Source organism: Hipposideros armiger, unplaced genomic scaffold (assembly GCF_001890085.2).
Source record: "Hipposideros armiger isolate ML-2016 unplaced genomic scaffold, ASM189008v1 scaffold_64, whole genome shotgun sequence".
In the NCBI taxonomy this organism is placed as follows: domain Eukaryota; kingdom Metazoa; phylum Chordata; class Mammalia; order Chiroptera; family Hipposideridae; genus Hipposideros; species Hipposideros armiger.
In genome coordinates this window covers 1,465,201-1,484,413 of record NW_017731414.1, presented here as the reverse complement: position 1 = coordinate 1,484,413, position 19,213 = coordinate 1,465,201, and the positions used below count along the sequence as shown (strand labels likewise).

The 19,213-nt window shown below is 52.3% G+C and overlaps 1 protein-coding gene across 7 annotated transcripts in view; it reads right to left on the bottom strand.

Annotated features, from left to right (window-relative positions):
- KCNN1 (potassium calcium-activated channel subfamily N member 1) overlaps positions 1–19,213 on the bottom strand; it is a 29,726-nt gene that overhangs the window by 1,618 nt on the left and 8,895 nt on the right. For 3 of the 7 annotated variants that reach the window (XM_019641802.1, XM_019641803.1, XM_019641799.1), the window contains 9 exons: positions 17,158–17,640; positions 16,222–16,317; positions 13,336–13,754; positions 12,910–12,918; positions 10,169–10,310; positions 7,248–7,358; positions 6,752–6,879; positions 1,737–1,745; positions 1,262–1,331 (listed from right to left, as the gene is read on the bottom strand). In XM_019641802.1, coding sequence (XP_019497347.1) covers positions 1,262–1,331; positions 1,737–1,745; positions 6,752–6,879; positions 7,248–7,358; positions 10,169–10,310; positions 12,910–12,918; positions 13,336–13,754; positions 16,222–16,317; positions 17,158–17,559 — 1,386 coding nt within the window. In that variant the 5' untranslated portion in view covers positions 17,560–17,640. The remainder of the gene's footprint in view (positions 1–1,261; positions 1,332–1,736; positions 1,746–6,751; positions 6,880–7,247; positions 7,359–10,168; positions 10,311–12,909; positions 12,919–13,335; positions 13,755–16,221; positions 16,318–17,157; positions 17,641–19,213) is intronic. The other 4 variants (XM_019641804.1, XM_019641800.1, XR_002123920.1 and 1 more) reach the window with 3 other exon arrangements.

Genomic DNA, 19,213 nt, shown 5'->3' with positions numbered 1-19,213 from the left:
CTTAAAATTGGAAAACATTTTAACCTTGTTTCATTTTTAAAAGTTAGAAACCCATATAATCCAATCTAAGAACTGACTTCAAAGAAGCTTTTGTGAAATGTATTTTGAGAGTATACCACCATAATTAAATCTTACATATTTTAAGATTTAAATAACTTAAAAATTCAAATTCTAATCATTTATGCTAACAAAGTGTGCTATGGATAATTCAAACTATAATGCCTAGTATCTGAGTTTTTCCAAGATATTTCATATTTATAGCTATAATATCCTATGGCATCAAATTAGCTAGCCAACAATTTCTACATGCTCTTAGGGTTATATTATTTCTACTACCAATATAATTGTTTCTTCAGGGTTCTAGAATGTTTTTTCCTCTGTAATATTTCTTTCCAAATTAAATCTATGTAGGTTAATATTGAATTATTTTGCAATTTCTTGATACTAAGGGAAGACAGTGAGTCCAAAATGAGCTGGGTGTAAGAAGTAAAATAGAATAGGACTTAACATCTTCTAAAGATAATATTAAATTAGCCTCAGACTAATTCATTGATTAAGGGGTGGGGCCAATAAGCAACGCTCACACATGAACTATTTATGAAATGCACTATTTATTGACTAGGAGCAAGTTCAGAATAGTGTGAAAACATTCTAAGAACTCGCCTAACTAAAGTTGGGTCAGTTCACACATCTTTTAATAGACGAATAAAAAGCAGGGAAGAGTAGGACTGGATATTAGAACCAACAAATAGATCCATTTATAACAAACCAATCTTATAAAGCTCTTACAATCAACTTTAATTTCCTGAAATGTGTTCAATTGCTAAACAAATTAGCTTTCTGCTGATGCTATAATTTGAATTTCTAACCATACCAAAAGTACTCCATCACCAATTATGCCCACTAATTATATATTTTTATTAAAGCTATTTTCTTAGATACTAATTTTTTTAAAATAAAATCACTGCCAACATTAAAAGTAGCTTTTACACACAGATGTAGATTTCCAGAGTCGCTCTCACAATCAGAGCCTCTGGTCACAGTGGACCCTTGCAGACAAGGCTGGTGTCCCCTGGTGGCTCGTCCTGCCCACCCTGCATCCCTTGCCTGTGTCACCTGCCTGTCCTGTGGATGCCAGTGCTGTCCATCCCTTGGCAGTAGCTGGGCCCTGTCCTTTACTGAATGTCCCCCTTTCTCCACGGAGAGCCGACCAACCCCTGCTGGCCTGAGGAGTCACCCAACCTGGCCATTCCCTGCTCACCTTGGCCAGGTCAGCGAGCGTGTTGGCCTGGTCGTTCAACTTCCCCTGCTCAATCTTCACACTCCGGAGCCTGGAGACAGGTGGGTGGGTGGGATTAGGTGGTGGCTGCATTAGTGGGAGAGTCCTTCATGCACCTGCCCAACCCAGGGTTACCATGTAGGGCATGCAGGGGCAGGGGGATGAGGTGGGAGTTCAAGTCGAGTCAGGTCCCCTGTAGCCCGTTCCCTCACTGTAGACAGAGAGCAGCAGGGCCTGGGGCGAGGGGGTGGCTCAGCCACCGTCCACAATGCCCACCATCTGGCCATGTCCACACAGCCTGACTCAGGATGTCCCAGGAGCTTGGATCCCCAGGCCCAGGTGAAGCCTGCACTGGCCTACAGGGTGGACACAAGCCTGGCTGCCTCCACGAGCTGTGCCAGGTGTGTGCTCTGTCCCAGGACCACCATGCACCCCTGACCCCCAGGAGTAGACTTACTTCTGAGCTCTGGCAGGACCCGGCGGAGCAAAGAGAAATCACATGGAAATTTTAACTTCAGTGCTGAATGGCTCTGGCCCAACCCTGCCCGTTTCCCACATGCAAAACCCCAGTGCCAAGTTGGGAGACCTGGACGGCCGAGGGACTGCCGCCCTTACTCTGGGGAGGGGCCCAGCCTCTAAGAGGGCAATGCCAGCCCCTTTCGGATGCATCTGTCCTCTGCCCCCTCCCTCTAGCAGTGTCCACCCAGCCCCAGCCAGGACAAATGCAGCTGCGCTTGCCCTGCAGCCCTACTGTCCACCGACCTGTGCCAGGTACCTGGCCCCAGAGATGACATTTAGCCCATGATGTTTCCTGAGGGGAAAACTGAGGCTCAGAGGGGCAAAGGCACGGCCTGCTAGTGCCTGCTAGATGAAATCCGGCAGGATTTGATCTTGTGTCTGCCACTCAGCCTCCATGCCCTTGGCCTCCAGACAGCTGCCCAAGGGGGTGGGGAACTAGCCAGTGTGTAGCCTTGCTCTTCCTCTGCGCGCCTTCTATAGCTAAGCTGCCCCAGGGAAATGGTTCCCAGGAGGACTCTCCCCCTCACTGGTCTGAACTAAACCTCTGTGTGCCGACATATGATGGATGCTCTGGGAGGCACCTTGGGGCCCACTATGCTGGGTCCTTCCAGGGCCCGAGAGGACCCAGCCTTCAGTCTGGAGAAATGGAGCTGCATACAGACACCTCCAGCCCAGGGGCCTGCTGAGGAGCACTGACACACCTTCCTTGGGGAAGTCATTCTTAGCTTCTTTGGAACGTCCCTGTTATATGGGTTGAATGGTGTCTCCCACAAAAGATACATTGAAGTCTTAACCCCCAGGACCTCAGAATGTGACCTTATTTGGAAATAGGGCCTTTGCAGATTTTTAACCAGGTTAAGATGAATGATTGGGGTGGCCCCTAATCCAAAATGACTGGTGGACTTATAAAAAGGGTGAAATTTGGACACAGATATGCACAGAGGGAGGATGATATGAAGACACAAGGAGAATGCCATATGAAAATGGAGAATTGGAACGATGCATCTACAATTGTGCCAAGGAATGCCTGAGGCTGCCAGAAGCTAGGAGAGAGAGGGGCGTACAACAGATCCTCCCCTAGCACCTTCAGGGGGAGCATGACCCTGCCGACATCTTCATTTTGGTGTTCTGGCCTCCAGGACGGTGATAATAAATGCTGTCGTTTTAAACCACCTGCTTTGTGGTACTTTGTTACAGCAGCCCTAGGACACAAATACACTTCCCAAACCCAGGCTATGCTCCCCAATCCACCCTCTCTGAGACCATTTCTTCCTTTTCACTGGCTGCACATACTGTCTTCTCCCCAGACCTGGCTCTCCTCAATTCTCACACTCCTACTTCCCCCAAAGAACCTTCTGGAACATCCCATGGGGCAAGGTCCAGGGCAGGGCCATGTCTATGTACCCCATTGCTGGCACACTGGCTGGTGCAGGAAATGCTTGTGCAATGACAAAATGACCATATTGAGGGTGCATTAACAACAACACCAGTTCCTATATTTAGAAAACACTGTGCAGCAATCAGGCACAGGCAAGTCATTTGGTCACCCCAGCTGTGTTCAATTCACACCCCATTCCCGGAGAAGAGGCAAGTTACCATCATCTCCACTTTACAGATGAGAAAAAGAAACTTAGAGTAGTATAGTCACTTGTCCAGGCCCCACTGTTAGGTGGCAGAGACTAGATTGAGATCCAGTGGAAGGGTCAGAGAGGCAAGTTCCCTGTCCTCAAGAGCCTCGAGGGCTTGTGAGAAGGAAGGACTAACACCTAGGCACAGTGAAGTCGAGTAAGTGGGGTATCAGCTCCTCTCCCTGCTTTAGGTGATGGTAGAAGCAGGGGCAGAAAGCAGGGGTTGCAGGGGAGTAGGAGGGTGGCGTGATGCGTTACACCAAGTGCTTGTTCTGTGCCAGGGACTATGTCAGGCATTTCTGCACATCATCCCATTTAGATGACCCTGTAGTCCTGGGAAGTAGGGACTGTTATCAATAGAAATCAATCCAATTATAACAGCAAACACAATACACATAAATGGACTAAACGTTCTAGCTAAAAAACAAGGATGGAAAGTAGCACAAAGAAACTTTTGGGGTGATAGATCTGTTCATTATCTTCACTGTGATGATAGTTTCGTGGGTGTATACATATGTTAATGCTGATCAAACTGTACACTTTAAATAGGTGCACTTGACTGTATGTTGGTTATACCTAAATAAAGTTTATTAAAAAGAGGCAAAAATAATTAAATAGAATTAAAAAATTGAAGTCCAGCTGGCTGAAGCTTCTTCTCCTATGGCCTGGTCTCTCCATGGCAAATGGTCGCACTCTACCTTCTGGCACTGCCCCAGCCACACCCTGGGCTCTCCCCCCACTCAACCTCCCCGTCCCACCACTCACACTGGTGCTCTCCATGCTGCCTCTTGGCTCTGTTCCACACAGCTGACTCAGTTACCCTCCTGCTGTACTAGCTCAGACCCTAACACTGTTCATCTCGCTGTCTGATTCATTGGCTCCTGAGTCTGACCCTGGGAGCTCTTGGGGCAGGGAAACCATCTGATTCGCCTAGGGGAGCCCAGTTGTGAAAGGGGTTTCCCACGATGTAAGAGATAAGAACTCATGCCTTCTGAAAAATGCCTAAGAACATGCTTTTATTATTTTAAATCAGGTACCTCATGACTGAACTTAATTATATATATATATATATATATATACACACATACATACATATATATATATATATATATATATATATATTTTTTTTAAGGAGGGTGCAGCTCACAGTGGCCCATGTGGGAATCAAACCGGCAACCTTGGTGTTATGAGCACCACGCTCTAACCAACTGAGCTAACTGGTCACCTCTCAACTTAATTTATATTTAAGTGCCTCAACCCCACATTTAAATTCTAGACAGGGTGCTGTCCCATTCATCCTATGTGTGACTACTGAGTACTTGAAATGTGGCTGGTCTGGGTAAAAACAAGCTGTAAGTGGAAAACACACAATGGAATTTGAAGATTTAGTATAAATAACTTCCTAAAATATCTCACTAATGATTTTTTGTTACTCATGTTAAAATGATAATATTTTGGATATACTAAATAAATATAAATTTAATTCACTTGCTTCTGTTTGCTTTTTTTAAAAAAATATGGCTACTAGGAAATTTAAAATTATATATGTGTGGATCACATGATATTTCTTTTTTTTTTATTTATTGGGGAATTGGGGGATGGGAACAGCGCTGGGGAATTGGGGGAAGGGGAACAGACAAGTTGCTGTCATTTTGTTCTTCAGTCTAGTTGTGGAGGACGTCGCCTCACTGGCCCAAGTTGGCACCAGCACTGCACTCTTCCCGGGCGAGGCAGATCAGTCACCAGCTTCTGGACGGCCGCTCACTGCGGCTGCTGGCGCTCCCGTGCCGCTCCCGTGCCGCTCCCGTGCCGCTCCCGTGCCGCTCCCGCTGGCTGCTGGCTGCTGGCTACACATGGTAGCCCATGGCAACCCACTGCCACAGGGGCTGCAGCCTCCGCCGTTGCCGCTCACAGCTGCCCAGCTCCAGGTTGAGCTGTTGTTCAGCATCTTAGCTGTAGAGGGCAGTGTCACTGGCCCTCATATGTGGGATCCGAACCGGGGCCCTCTGGCGTCCCAAGCCAGTTCCCAACCAATGCACCACTCGGCCGGCCCTCACATGATATTTCTAATGGATGGTAACTGGCATATCATGGCCTGTGGGCCCAATGTGGCCAGATGCCTGTTTTAGAAAATAAATGTTTTTTTGGAAGATAGACACACCCATTCATCTTTATTGCCTTCCTGCTACAACAGCAGAGTAATGTAGTTGTGACAGAGACTGTCTGTCCACAAAACCTGAAATATTATCTGGCCTTTTACAGAAAAAGTTTGCAAACTCTGGCTGCACATTGGACTCGCCTGAGGAATTTAAGCTTAAGCCTAGGCTACATCCCAGACTGTACTGTAACTGGTGTTGGGTGTGACCTGTGGGATTTTTAAAAGCCCTTCAGGTGACTCCAATGAGCAGCCAAGGATGAAAACTCTTGATTAAACAATTCTCAGGGCAGGGCCGGCCAAGTGGCGCATTGGTTAAGAGCTGGCTTGGGACGTCAGAGGGCCCCGGTTCGGATCCCACATATGAGGGTCAGTGACACTGCCCTCTACAGCTAAGATGCTGAACAACAGCTCAACTTGGAGCTGGGCTGCCATGAGTCACCAGCAAGGGCATAGGCTGCAACCCCTGCTGCAGTGGGTTGCCATGGGCTACTGTGTGTAGCCAGCAGCCAGCGTGAGTGGCCATCCAGAAGCTGGCAACTGATCTGCCTCGCCCAGAAGAGCGCAATGATGGTGCCAACTTGGGCCAGTGAAGCAACGTCCTCCACAACTAGACTGAAGAACAAAACGACAGCAACTTGTCTGTTCCCCTTCCCCCAATTCCCCAGCACCGTTCCCATCCCCCAATTCCCCAATAAAAATCTTAAAAAAACCCACAATTCTCAGGGCAAAGGGACAACAGAGGAAATTAAGTAATTTCTAATTATCCCACATGAGCGTATGGATCAGGCCACATATTTAATTCTGAGCTTCCTGGCAGCCAAAGCAAAAAAGGGAAATTGCTTCAATATCTTAGGTGTAAAATCATTTTGGCTACTCCAGAGAATAAAATATGCTTTCTGCCATTTATGTTTGGTGGGTTGCATGACTTATCAAAGGTGATTTCCCTGTACAAGTGTTGGGCCCATCTTGTGTCTCCCTCTGACCATCCTACCATCCCACCCAATAGAAGCTGCAGGCCCCAAACAACTGACCACCCGGCATGGGAGGGGCCGTGCTGAGGCCATGCTGAGCTGTCTAGCCTGGCCTGAGGCCTCCTCCCGGGGGGGTCACGGCTGCCTCCGCGCCAGGCGGATACAGAAACGTGAGCGGGAAAGGTGCTGGACTTACTGATGGATGGCTTGGAGGAACTTACGCTGGTGTTTCCGAACCCGGGCGTGGTCTGGCTTCTTCACCAGCCTGGTGTGTTTGTAGATCAGCCACGTCTCCCTGAGAACGTTAGCAGCGGCATTTTTTACCTGGGGCCAGAGAAAGAACAGTTCCCCATTTTATACATGGGGAAACCAAGGCACAGAGAATTTGACCTGCTAAGGTCAGACAGTTTATAAGTTGCACCTGGTTGCTTGGCCCCAGAACCCCTGCCTCCCACTGCATGGCCTATGGCTGGGCTGTGACTAGGCACATAGGTGTCCACCTGTGGCCATCACCACAGCTCTGTGCATAGCTCATGGATGTTCCCTTAAGTGGCCGAGCCCAGTGCAGTCTTGGCACACTGGGTGACCTGTGGGGACATGGGTGTGCCTGGCATGTGCAGAAAAAAGGTGGAGAGGGTCTGCCATTGATGACCAGGAGGGGCGGTGACCGTGATGGGGGCTGGCGTCCTTACCCGCTTGGTGAGCTGCGTGTCCATCATGAAGTTGTGCACGTGTTTCTCTGCCTTGGTGAGCTCCAGTTTCCGGGCCACCACGGCCACCACAAGTGCTGTGCAACCAGCCCCCTGCATGGGGGGGTGAGGGGCACATCAGTGTCCTGTTTCATGTTAGTCCCAGGACTCAAGCAAGACACCCTCCCTCCTCCAGGAAGCCTGCCTGATTCCACCTTTGCCTTTACCCTCCAAGCCCACAGCACTGTCACCGAGTTAGTTCTTTATCCTATCCACTTGCTTTATCCTTCAAACATCTGGGGAGTGTGTCCCACAGATTAGCTCATTTGATCCCAACAACCCCAGGAAGTGAGAAGATTTAGAAGCATCTCTGTCAGGACTTTGGGGTCTTGGTACTGGGGACAGAGACCAGGCTAACAGGTAGTTGAGCAGTAACAGGAGTCACCTGGCAGGTGAGACGGGTGTGAGGGAAGCACCTGCTGGCTGCCTGCAATGGTGCATCTGTAGGAGGGAAGTGGCAAAGCGCAGGTCTCAGGAGGCGGGGAAGTGAGGGGAGGGATGCCTCCCCACGTGGGCTCCCTGCTGAACCACTACCCTCCCCAGGATGCCCTACATGGCAGCCAGATCCCTGACTTGGAAAGGAGGTCAGAGAGGACTCACTTATCCATTCAGGGGCCTCGGGGTCAGGGTGAGGACAGAGGGCAGGAGTGAGGCCCCACGAGGGAGGGAAGGGCAGACAGGTATGGGCGGGGGCAGCAGAAAGTGATGCAAGGAGAAAGGGAGAGAGAAGGTTCTGCAATTAAGATTTGGGGCCAGGAAGCCCAGGACACTTAGGAGGTGTCATCAGGAGTGACCGGGAGGCAGGTGGCAGGGGCAGGTGATGGGGCTGGAAGGTGTCTTCCTGCCTGCACTGGAAGCTGTCCCTGGTGCCTCACCTGCCAGCTGCTTCCTCCTGAGGCTGTTGAGGACAGAATGAAAAGAGGGAGAGGTGTGGGTTCAAGCCCAGAAGTGGGGTAGGGGGTGGGTGGTGCGGCTGAACAGTAGTTCAGTTTCTCTTAGGGATGGAAGGAAACATTTATGGGGAGGAGTGGGCAAGGGCCAGGGACACTGTTGGACTGTCTTGATTGGGTCAGGAAGCCGACATGCCCAGCCTGGCAGGGTGGGCACAAAGTCGCCCCCCAAGGAGACCCTGTTGAGGGTTCCTGGCTAAGATGAGGATCCTGGGAGGACCCAGGAGCCTGTTCTCAGGGTCCTCTTGGGGACAAAGCAACATCCTAGAAACCTGCACGTGGAATACTATGCAGCAAGGAAAAATATGGATGACAACAGCACGGGTGCAGTGTTGAGCAAAAAATGCTGAGCTCAGAGGCTATGCCAGGATGCCTTGAAGTTCAAGAATGGGGAAACACGTGGCTGGTGAGAAAGTGGAAGGGGGTGAGTCTGTGGGGCAGTGACCTGCAGGGGATACGGTGGGGCACAAATGGAAGAGAGGGCTAATACAGCAGCTAAAAGGGGCCTGTGCACGAGTGTGCTGGGGGTGGGAGCAGGGAGCGAGCTGTAGGCTGGACATGGAACTAACTTTCTGGGTCCCAGAGAAGGGAACATGGCTTTTCCACTTCACTGAAGGTTTTCTGAATTTAAAGCCCTCATCTTATCTGAGTGTTTTTCTTTGTTCATTTGTCAAGTTCATTTGCTGGGGGAGGGGGCAGGAGGGATTGTGGCCAGTCTTTATTGTTTTCCCTTCTTTGTCACAAAAAAACATAGGCAAATGTGTATGATGCCATTTTACAAGAGAGGGGCCCTGTCAGCTGGGCCAGAAGGGTGGCCCTAGTGGGGGTGGGAGGAGGATGTGGACCCCCAGCTGTGTCCAAATGGGAGGAGACCAGAGGTAAAGAGGGACAGAGCAACTGTGCTTCAGGCTTTGAGAGACGGTGACAACTGGGGACAGTCTACATGTGGTGAAGTGTGCTGGGCTGAGCATCTTCAATACAGCCCCCCCTCTTTGAGAGGAAAGGAAACAGTGGTGGGGATGGCATCATGTTTTTGCAGAAACAAATGCTTCTCTCTGTGCTGAAAAAAGAAGACACATTCCAGGGAGTGGCCTGGAGTGGACCTTGGTGTGGGGTCAGATGGCCTGTTGGCGTTCACTGATTTTTTTACAGATGAATGTGTTATTAAATGGGGGTGGGGGTGGGGAGAGGAGTTCCTTGTCCATGGGACAATTCATAATCCAAAACATGGAAAAGCATTTGTGGGAAAGATGAAAGAAGTTTGGAGAGAAAGAAGGTTCTGGAAGGAGGGAACCTGATGATGGAATCAGGGAAAGGAGAAGGCACCAGATGTCAAAGGTTGCCCTCACCAGTGACAGACTCAAGATGTCTCTGGGGGAGATAAGGTGTTTCCAGGGTCTACTGAGTCACACGAGATAAACTTCACACCATGGGGGCTCAGCGAGGTGCTCAGGCCAGTCCGAAAATCAGGTAAGAATGGGGAATTGACTGGGCATTCATGGTTCTAGGCATTTCACATAAATGAACTGATTCAGTCCTTACAACAAGCAGGGGAAGAGGACATTGTTTACAGCCAAGGAAACTGAGGCATAGAAGCACCAAGCCCCTTGCCCTAGATGCAAAGGCTATGAATTAGACAAACTGTGGAGAACAAAGGGGCAACAATGACACTCTGGTCACAGTGGACTATAGCATCTGGCTAGGCAGGCACAGCAGGGCAGCATATCTAGGGCTGGAAGATCCCAAGAGGAGATGTCCCCAGGAAGCCTGAAGGTGTGGATTCCAGGTCACATCAGAGGTATGGAGGGTGGCGGCAGAAGGGAGGGTGGACATAACAAGGGACTGTGACGTGGTACAGCTCACGATGGGGTAAGCTCCCTGTTGGCAGGGGTGTGCAAGGGCCCTGGCCCTTACCATGATGCCAGTGAGCAGGCACACACCCTTCCCGCAGTAGGTGTGGGGCACCATGTCACCGTAGCCAATGGAGAGGAAGGTGATGGAGATAAGCCACATGGCTCCCAGGAAGTTGCTGGTCACTTCCTGCTTATCGTGGTACCTGGGGAGAGCAGGGAGGGCTGGTCAGCTCACATTGGTCCCTCTGTCTTCATTACATCCCCTGGGACAGTGCTTTGACTGTAGGGAGCTAGTCACTCTGGGGGCTCGAAGTGATAAAGGCATGGTTGTAGGGGGGATGGTTAGCTCCTGGGGCAGGGGGCACCCATACCCTCCTCCCAGCCTCCCTTCCACCGTCATCCCTTCACCCGACCCCCAAGCTGCTGCCTGGGACATCTGCCCTCTTGGCCCTGGTCACGGAGCAGAGAGGGGTTCAGGTGAGGGTGCATCCACGTGTTCATGCGTGTGTACACAATCCCCCTCCCAAAGACAAACACATAGATAGACATGGACATGGGTGGCCACAGGTGCCAGAAGCGATAGGGAGTGGAGGTGAGGATTCAGGTCAGAAACCACGAAGAACTTCCCCAGAGAGGCCCGGAGGAGGGAGGGCTACTGATGGAGATGGGAAGCTAGAGGATATCACTACAGGACTTGGGAGAAGGGGGGACTTCAATACATGGAGGGGAGCACCAGTTGTCCCAATCTCTGGCCTGGGGTTGGTCTGGGAGTGAGGAGGAGGAGGCAGCTCACTTGTCACTGGGGAAAGGCCTGGGGCTAAACTTTTGGTGTGTGTGTGGGGACAGGCCCAAGACCTTGTAAAGTACGCTATTTTGTCCCCATCACAGCCCCACTTGGGACCCTGGCCACAGCTGAGGGGCTGGTTTTCTGGGTCTGCGGCACCTCGAGGTTCTGCTCCAGCCCAGCCCCCAGCCTGTAAAAGCCCTCCAGCTCGTGGGAGACCTTTCCAGCTGACCTCCTCCTTCCCAGACCTCAGGCCATCTGATACCCATGCCAGTGGGTGGAGACTTCCCCTGGAGGGGTTCAAGGTTAGAGGTCAACTGAGGTAGCACAGAGGAGGTGGGCCCCTGGCTGGAGTGGGGCAGGAGAAACTAGGGGAGGGCTGTTCCAGGCAGAAGGGTTTGGGTCAGGAGTTCAAGGGATGGGGAGATGGAAGGGAAGTCCCAATGGGGAGTGGAAGGGACGGAGGCCTTCTCAGCAGGTCTAGTGTTTGGGAGTCTCCGCCCTGCTGGGGAACTTCCAGGCTGGGTGTGAGGAAACAGAAACTGACTACCATCTTTCACTGAGGTACCGGAGCCCCAAGCTGCCCCAGCCTCCTCCTCTTGGGAAACCAGAGAGCCCACCCAGGAGGCAGATGGGGGAAGCCCTCTAACCATGGGTGAGGGAGTCTCAGGCCCGGCTGCACCTATGGGAGGTGCTGCAGAATCACCCAGGGTTGAGGGATAGTCGCTGAGGCCAGGAACTGAGCGGGTGGGAAGGGGACTCAAGGGGACAGAGGAGATGGCCAGGGGGGCCCTGGGTCACTGAAGTCATGGGTGGGCATGGGGGCCACCAGGGTGGGGTTTGGGGAGAAGGCACACCTCTCGCAGACGCGCACGGTCCAGGCAGCAATGATCCAGGAGGAGATGCTGAAGGTGATCCAGGACCACCCAGAACCAGGGAGTGGGGGGCATGCGGGAGGTGGGGTGGGGGTAGGACAGAGCCACGGGGGGGGGGGAGAAGGCTTCAAGCAGCATCATGGGCTCAGAATTTAGGATTGGCTGCCCACCCCCGAACCTGCCCCATTCCCACCTCTACCCAGGGACCCCTGAAATGACCCAGCCTGGACCTCAGGGATGCCTGGCGAGGGGCATCCTTTTCTCACTCCCCAGGCCTTGATCCCGAGCCCACCCTAACTGGGTAGGGGATGGGCTATGAGAACTGGCATTGGGGCACATCAGGGGTCCAAGGAGATCCCATGTGACCTCCCGATGGTAAGCCTCCATGACAGGAAGACGTAGGCTCTCACCCCTGTGAGCCCCACGTCAGGATGAGGCAGAGGCCATGGACGAGGGGCTTAAAGGGGTGAGGAATGGGGTCCTAGGGAGCAGGTCCAGCCCAGGGACCCCCCAGGAAGCTAAGTCATAGCACCAACCCTCCAGGGCCTTCCCCAGCTAGGCCCAAGGAAGGAGAGACTCCTCTGGGATGAGCTACCCTTACGCCCTAAGAGACCCAGCAGAGTCCCTCCCTCCCCTGGAGCTGCCCAGGCATCTGGAGACAACCAGGAACAGTCCCTTGGAAGCGTCTCTTTGCCCCTGGGAACCTCAGTTTCCTCATCTGTCAGGTGGGTTGACAGCCCGCCACTTTCCAAGGCTGTTCAGAACAAATCCCAAGTGGGAAGTCCTAAAGACTGAGTCAGTATTCCTTCACCCCAGACTCCAGACTTGGGGGTCAGCTGCGCACACAAGACATCAGAGCTAAGCCCTTTTTCCTCTCCAGGCCTTGGAGACAAGGCCCCCAAGGATGCCCAGTGGATACAACCTGAGAGCGGCCTGCCTCCTGTTGTCCTGGGCCTGACACAATCCCACCTGGCCTTGTGTGCAGGAACAGGCTCTCCCGACACACCATGGGCTCTGGCTGGTCCTGGCCACCCCACCTCACCTCCCCATTCCCTCCCCTTGTGGCAGCTAATCTTAAATTCCTGATGGGTAGCACAGTGGCGGCAGCTCTGTGCACACGGCTCCGCGGAGGGCGGGACTCACATGTTTTCCCTATAGTCCGGAGGGGTGGGCAGAGGGGAGAAGGAGAGCAGGTTAAATTGTGGGGGAGACAGGCAGATGGGGGGGGCACCTCTGTTCCTGCTGCCTCCACCACCTGAGCCAGATGTCAGAGGTCATCTGCCCACAGAAGGGAGGGGTAGGAGAAAGAGGAGCATGAGCCCCTTGGGGGATGTGGGGGAGGGAGAGAGGGCTGGGGTCCCAGAGGGTTGCGGGTTGCGGTAGGAGCCGGGAGTGGCTGAGGACACAAAGCTGGAGTCCCAGGGTTGAGGGATAGTCGCTGAGGCCAGGAACTGAGGGGGTGGGAAGGGGAATCAAGGGGACAGAGGAGATGGCCAGGGGGGCCCTGGGTCACTGAAGTCATGGGTGGGCATGGGGGCCACCAGGGTGGGGTTTGGGGAGAAGGCACACCTCTCGCAGACGCGCACGGTCCAGGCAGCAATGATCCAGGAGGAGATGCTGAAGACAAGCAGCACGGTGCCCGGGCAGATAGTCATGAGCGTCTTCATGACGAAGCGTGTGTTGAAGGTGATCTTGTTGAGCGCCCCAATGCTGCGGGACGAGGCGTCTGTGAAGATCTTGCTGTGCAGCAGCATGACACGGCCCAGCAGGTAAAGGCGCAGGAACATGGGGACGGACAGCAGCACATCCACGTCCGCCTCGGCCGCCGCCGGTGCATACGTGAAGGCCAGCCGTGCGGTCCACGTGAAGCGGTAGTGGCCCGGCACCGGATGGATGGCACACACAGCCAGCTCCAGGGAGATGAGGAGGACCCGCTCGCACGTCATTGCTATGCGCCAGTCATCCGCCCCATTGTCCACCATGAACAGCTACAGGGGGCAGGAGGGAGGCGGTAGGTCTCTGACATGTGCCCAGCACCCCCTCCCAAGACCCGGACCCAAAATCCCACCTGCCCGGCTTTTATAAGAAAAATGGCCTCATAGGCGAAACTCCCTAGATGTGAGAGTTGGCCACAATTCAAATTAAACATAGGACAGGTGGTCACCAAACAGTTAAACACAGAGTGACCAATGACCCAGCAATCCCACTGCTTGGTGGGATACACAAGAGAAATGAAAACAGGTGTTAGAACAAATCCTTGTACACGCACAACCACAGCAGCTCTGTTCACAACAGCCAAAAACGGAAACAACTCAAGTGTCTGTCAAAGGATGAGTGGATGAACAAAATGTGTCCTTCCACACAGTCGACTATCACTCATTTATAAAGAGGAACGAAGCACTGACATGCTACAATGTGGATGAACATTGATTACATCATGCTGAGTGAAAGAAGCCAGACTCAAAAGGCCACCACCCAGGGCCAAAGGGGTGATGCTGCCACCCCAGTGGGCCTGGAAGGTAGAGCCAAGAGGATTGCTCTTGAGTGTCCAAAACTCATGGAATCTACCTTGCCCGTTCCTAGACTTACTTAGGACCCCATCACCCCATTCTTCTTTTGGATTCTCAGTTTTAGAACGGGAATGTCTGTCCTATGCCTCTTACCACTGTACTTTGGAAGAATGTGACTTGTCTGGTTCACAGTGGAAGAAGAATCTTGCCTCAATCTCACCCAGATCTGATGTAGATGATATTTAAATAAGGCTTTGGACCTCAAGTGAATGCTGGAATGGGTTCAGACTTGGGGGGGCTATTCGGATGGGGTGAATGCATTTTGCATGGGAGAAGGACATGAATTGGGGGATGGGCCAGAGGATGGAGTGTTATGGATTGAATTGTGTCCCCTCAAAATTAATATGTTGAAGCCCAATGTGACTGTATTTGGAGACAGGGTCTTTAAAGAGGCGATTAAGGTTAAATGAGGTCATGAGGGTGGGTACCTAATTCTACAAAACTGTCCTTCCCAGAGGAAGGGAGACCAGGGATGTGTACTGCACACAGGAAAAGGCCCTATGAGGACACAGCAAGAAAGTGGTCACTTGCAAGTCACGGAAAGAGGCCTCACCAGGAACCAACCCTGCTGGCACCTTGTCTTGGATTTGCAGCCTCCATAACTGTGAGAATAAATTTCTGTTGTTTAAGCCACTCAGCTGTGGAACTTGATTACAACAGCCCCAGCAAACTCATACAGTGCTTAATTCCTTTTTTATGGCCAAATAATACAATATATGAATAATACTAGTATATGACTACAATAATATAATATATGAATAATACAGTGAATAATAATTCCACTATATGGGTGGACCACATCTTGTTTATCCATACACCAGTTAACAAGCATCTGGGATGTTTCCACTTTTTGGCTATTGTGAATAGGGCTGCTATAAACATCCATGCACAAGTTTTATGTGGATTTTTTTAGGTTTTTTTGTTTTGTTTTGTTTTCTCTAAGCTGAGCCATCCTGCCACCTGTTGGCAGCTCAGTGGCAACTCAGCTCGGGCTGGAACTCGAACCGCTGTTGCTCAGAGCTCGCGTTCTTCAGCGAGCTCTTAACCAACTGAGCCACTCGGCCGGCCCTTTTATGTGGATGTTTTTGTTTCTCTTGGATCTATAGCTAGGACTAGAATTGCTGGGTCGTATGGTAACCCCATGTTTAATTGTTTGAGGAACCACTAGACTATTGTCCCCAGTGACTATACCCTTAGAACTGCTTCCTTCCAGGTCAAATGTCACTGTCCCCTCTCTGCTGCCCCTGGCCACATCCAGGGCCCTTCTTGCATGCCAGACCCCAGGTGTTCCCCACAGACACCTGCACATGGTAAAACCCAGGCAGGATTTTCATATGACCATCTCCTGCCAGACTGTAAGGGGTCAGAGGCCAGGGATGAGAAGCCAGACCTGACAATCTTTGGTGTCTCCAGGTGATGTCTGCCCGCTGTGGGCACACCTGCCCGACATACCCTGAGCTGGACTCAGGCCCGACCCGGTTTTGATTAACTCCCAACACAGAAGAACAAACTCCCTGGCATGTAATAAATCTTTTAAATGCAGGGTCTGATCGAATAAGGAAAGGAGTCTGGTGTTACAAACACTGGTTTCCACCACTGCAAAACCTCAGAAGACCCCAGGGCTGTGAAAATGCCCCATGTATGCCAGACCCTAGCTTACCCCATGCTCTCATTGTCCCTTTCTTTCTCAAACAATCAATAAAAATTAAAACATAGACGCGCATTCCAGGAAAATTTAGAGTGTTCTTCACAGAGATCTTTTTTTTTTTTTCCTATAAGGAGGCTATTGGTCTTTTTATGTTTAGGGGGCTGGGGTCCCAGGTGACTGGTGTGTGGGGCTCTGGGGCACAGGGAGGGGAGTACCCCAGTCCAGCTGGGCACTGACCTGGATCTCCCGGGCATGGTAGAGGACAACTAGGCCCAGCAGGATGACCGTGGAGAGGCTGATGAGGCATTTGAGTGCAAATGAGTACAGGGACTCCTGGGCAGAGAGAGAGCAGACAGCAGGACAGATGCTGAGGTGGTGGGTACCCCTCCAACCCCCACGCCTGGGCACTTCGCTCAGGAAGCGATGCTCCTGTCCTTACTCCTTAGGCCTGGGCTGACAGCAGGATGGGTCCTGCACTTCACAGTTTATAAGGCCTGGTCTCATGTGGGCCAAGTACTTCATAGTTTATAAGGCCTGCCCTTTTAAAGGCCCAGATTGTCACAATTTAAGGCTTGGCCTCATGTAGGTACAGTACTTCACAGTTTATAAAGCCTGGCCTCCTGCAGGCTCAGTATGTCTCAGTTTATAAGGCCTTGCCTCATGCAGACACAGCACTTCATAGTTTATAAAGCCTGACCCCACACAGGCTTAGCACTTTACAGTTTATGGGCTGACACAACCCTGATCTCTCTCTGTCCTCACACACCGTCAGGCAGCAAGGGGACCCACAGTCAGGTTTGTAACCCAGCCCCAACTGCTGAGGTGATGGGGCTCTTTCCTTGCCCCCGCCTAGGCCTTGTCTGGGGCTCCCCCATCTAGCCTGTCCTGGGGGGCAGACCCTTCCCCACCTGTAGCCAGAGTTCAGCACCTTGGTGCAGGCAGGGAAATGGGCTGCAGTCTCCGCCCCCACCTGCAGCCTCCCTGGCACCCCCAGGAAGTGGGCACAGCAGGACCCCCAGGGGCCCCCCACCTCCAATCTCCAGGGACCCCCAGCACACCCCACCTGCCTCCCCTGGGGCCAATGTGCCCCTATCCCATACCCAAGGAGCAGCAGGGAGCCAGATGTTAACAGCGGGGCCTCCCTAGGATGCCAAGGGGAAGGGTGGTGCCTACCTTGGTGTAGACCCCCCAAGACAGCTCCGTCTCTGTCACCATGACAACGATGCCAAACATGCCAAAGATGAGGGCGTAGTCGCTGAGGCGCTTCCGCTTCTCGAAGAGCACCCGCCGGTGGCCCAGGCGGTGGCCCACATTGGAGGGCTTCCCTGAGCCCCTCTGCCCGCCCGCCTCATCCTCCTCATCATCTTCCTCCTCCTCCTGGTCCTGGAGCTGTCCCCGGGGGCTGCCGGGCGAAAGCCGGCCTGGCTCATTCTTGGCCACCACCACCTGGAGGCCTGGGCTGTGCGGGGGCTGTGGGGGGCGGCCAGCCTCTGGGTCCAGCGGGTCTCGGCCCAGGGCGCCCGGCCCGCTGCCCAGCGGCCGCCCCCCACAGCCATTGTGGCTGTGGCTGTTCATGACTATGTGGGTGCTGGGGTTGGACTCGCTGCAGGCCGCCTGGGGCCCGGCATGGCTCACCGGCTGGGCTCCCACGCTGACCTGCAGGGGCATGGGAGACATGGTCACACCAACTGCTAGAGGGCCAAGGACCATTGCTGCCACTCCAGAACATCCTGAGGTTCGGGAGGCCATAAACCCAGAGAAGCTGACACGCCGATTTGCCATCCCAGAAACATCCAAGTCAATCTATGTCCCTCCCCTGCTAAAACCCTCCTATGGCTCCCCAGTATTATTGCATAAAAATCAAACTCCTTACTGTGGCCAGGAAGCCCTCTATGGTCCAACTTCCACAGCTTTTATCCTTCTCAGTCTCCCTAGAGTCACTCCCTTCCAGTCACACTGACCCCCCTTTCACAGATCCTGATACGCTTGATCCTACCTCAGGGCCTTTGCATATGCTGTGTCCTCTGCCTGGAACACCCTCCTATTAGACCTTTGCCTACTGATTTGCTGTGTCTCCATGTGCCTAGCACAATGCCTAGCACACAGCCAACACCCAATAAACACCTCTGCATGCCTCGAGATGGAATCTGCCAGCAGGTTTGCCTAGGACAGGGGTCGGCAAACTGTGGCTCGCGAGCTACATGCGGCTCTTTGGGTACGTTCTGTCTCAAAAGTTTGCCAACCCCTGGGAGAGCCAATCCTATCCCTCACAACAATTTAAAAATTATTCGAGAGCCATAAATATATTTTTACATAATCACCATTATGTGAATAATATCCTTTAAAATTTTTATAAATGAAACTATGATAGTTTTATTTTCATTTTCCATTTTACTTCAGAGCCTGCGGCTCATGAGCCACAGTTTGCTGACCACTGGTGGCTCTTCCGTCTCAAAAGTTTGCCGACCCCTGGCCTAGGAGAACTGGAGGCCACATAGGTGTACAGTTGGGAGGTAGTTCCAATCCAGGTCGTCTCCTGCTGACCTTCAGGCTCTTGGACAAGCTAACCTCACTTTACTGAGCTTCCAGTTCCTACCCTCAAGTTGGCCCAAGGCCTGAATACACTTATGCAGGCACAGGTATGGCTGAGGGGACATTAGGGACAGAGGCTGGGGCTACAGAGACTCTCAGCTCCCTCCTGCCTGCGCTGGGGAAGGTCCATGGTCTCCAAATGTATTCCAGGACCAACGCGGCAATCCAAGACTTAACTCTTAAGATCCCTGAATTGATTCTATAGGGCCTGTGAGATGTGCTTGGCCTGGCCCTATGACCCCGAGCCAGTCTCAATTTCCACACCAGGCCACAAAAGAGCAGACTGTCTGATCACCCAAGTTCCTCAGATTCTGACCTTGCATGGAGTTGTATCATGTGGTGTCATGTGGGAGAGCAGGGATCCTGCCTGGAGTCTGGTCTGCTGGGTTCCGACTAGCCAGGCCCACTCTCTCACCCTCACATGCCACCTGTGGCCACCCTGCCAATATTTATTGAACATCTACTACATGCCAGGCTCTGTCCTTCACACAAATTTTCTCCTTAATTCTCGAAATACCCCCAAGAAGGGGGTCCTGGGATTTGGCCAGTTTTACCGCTGGGGGAAAAACTAAGACACTAAGATGCTGTGAAGGGACTGTTTCCCTTCACAGGACAGATTCTGGACCAGGCTGCCTGG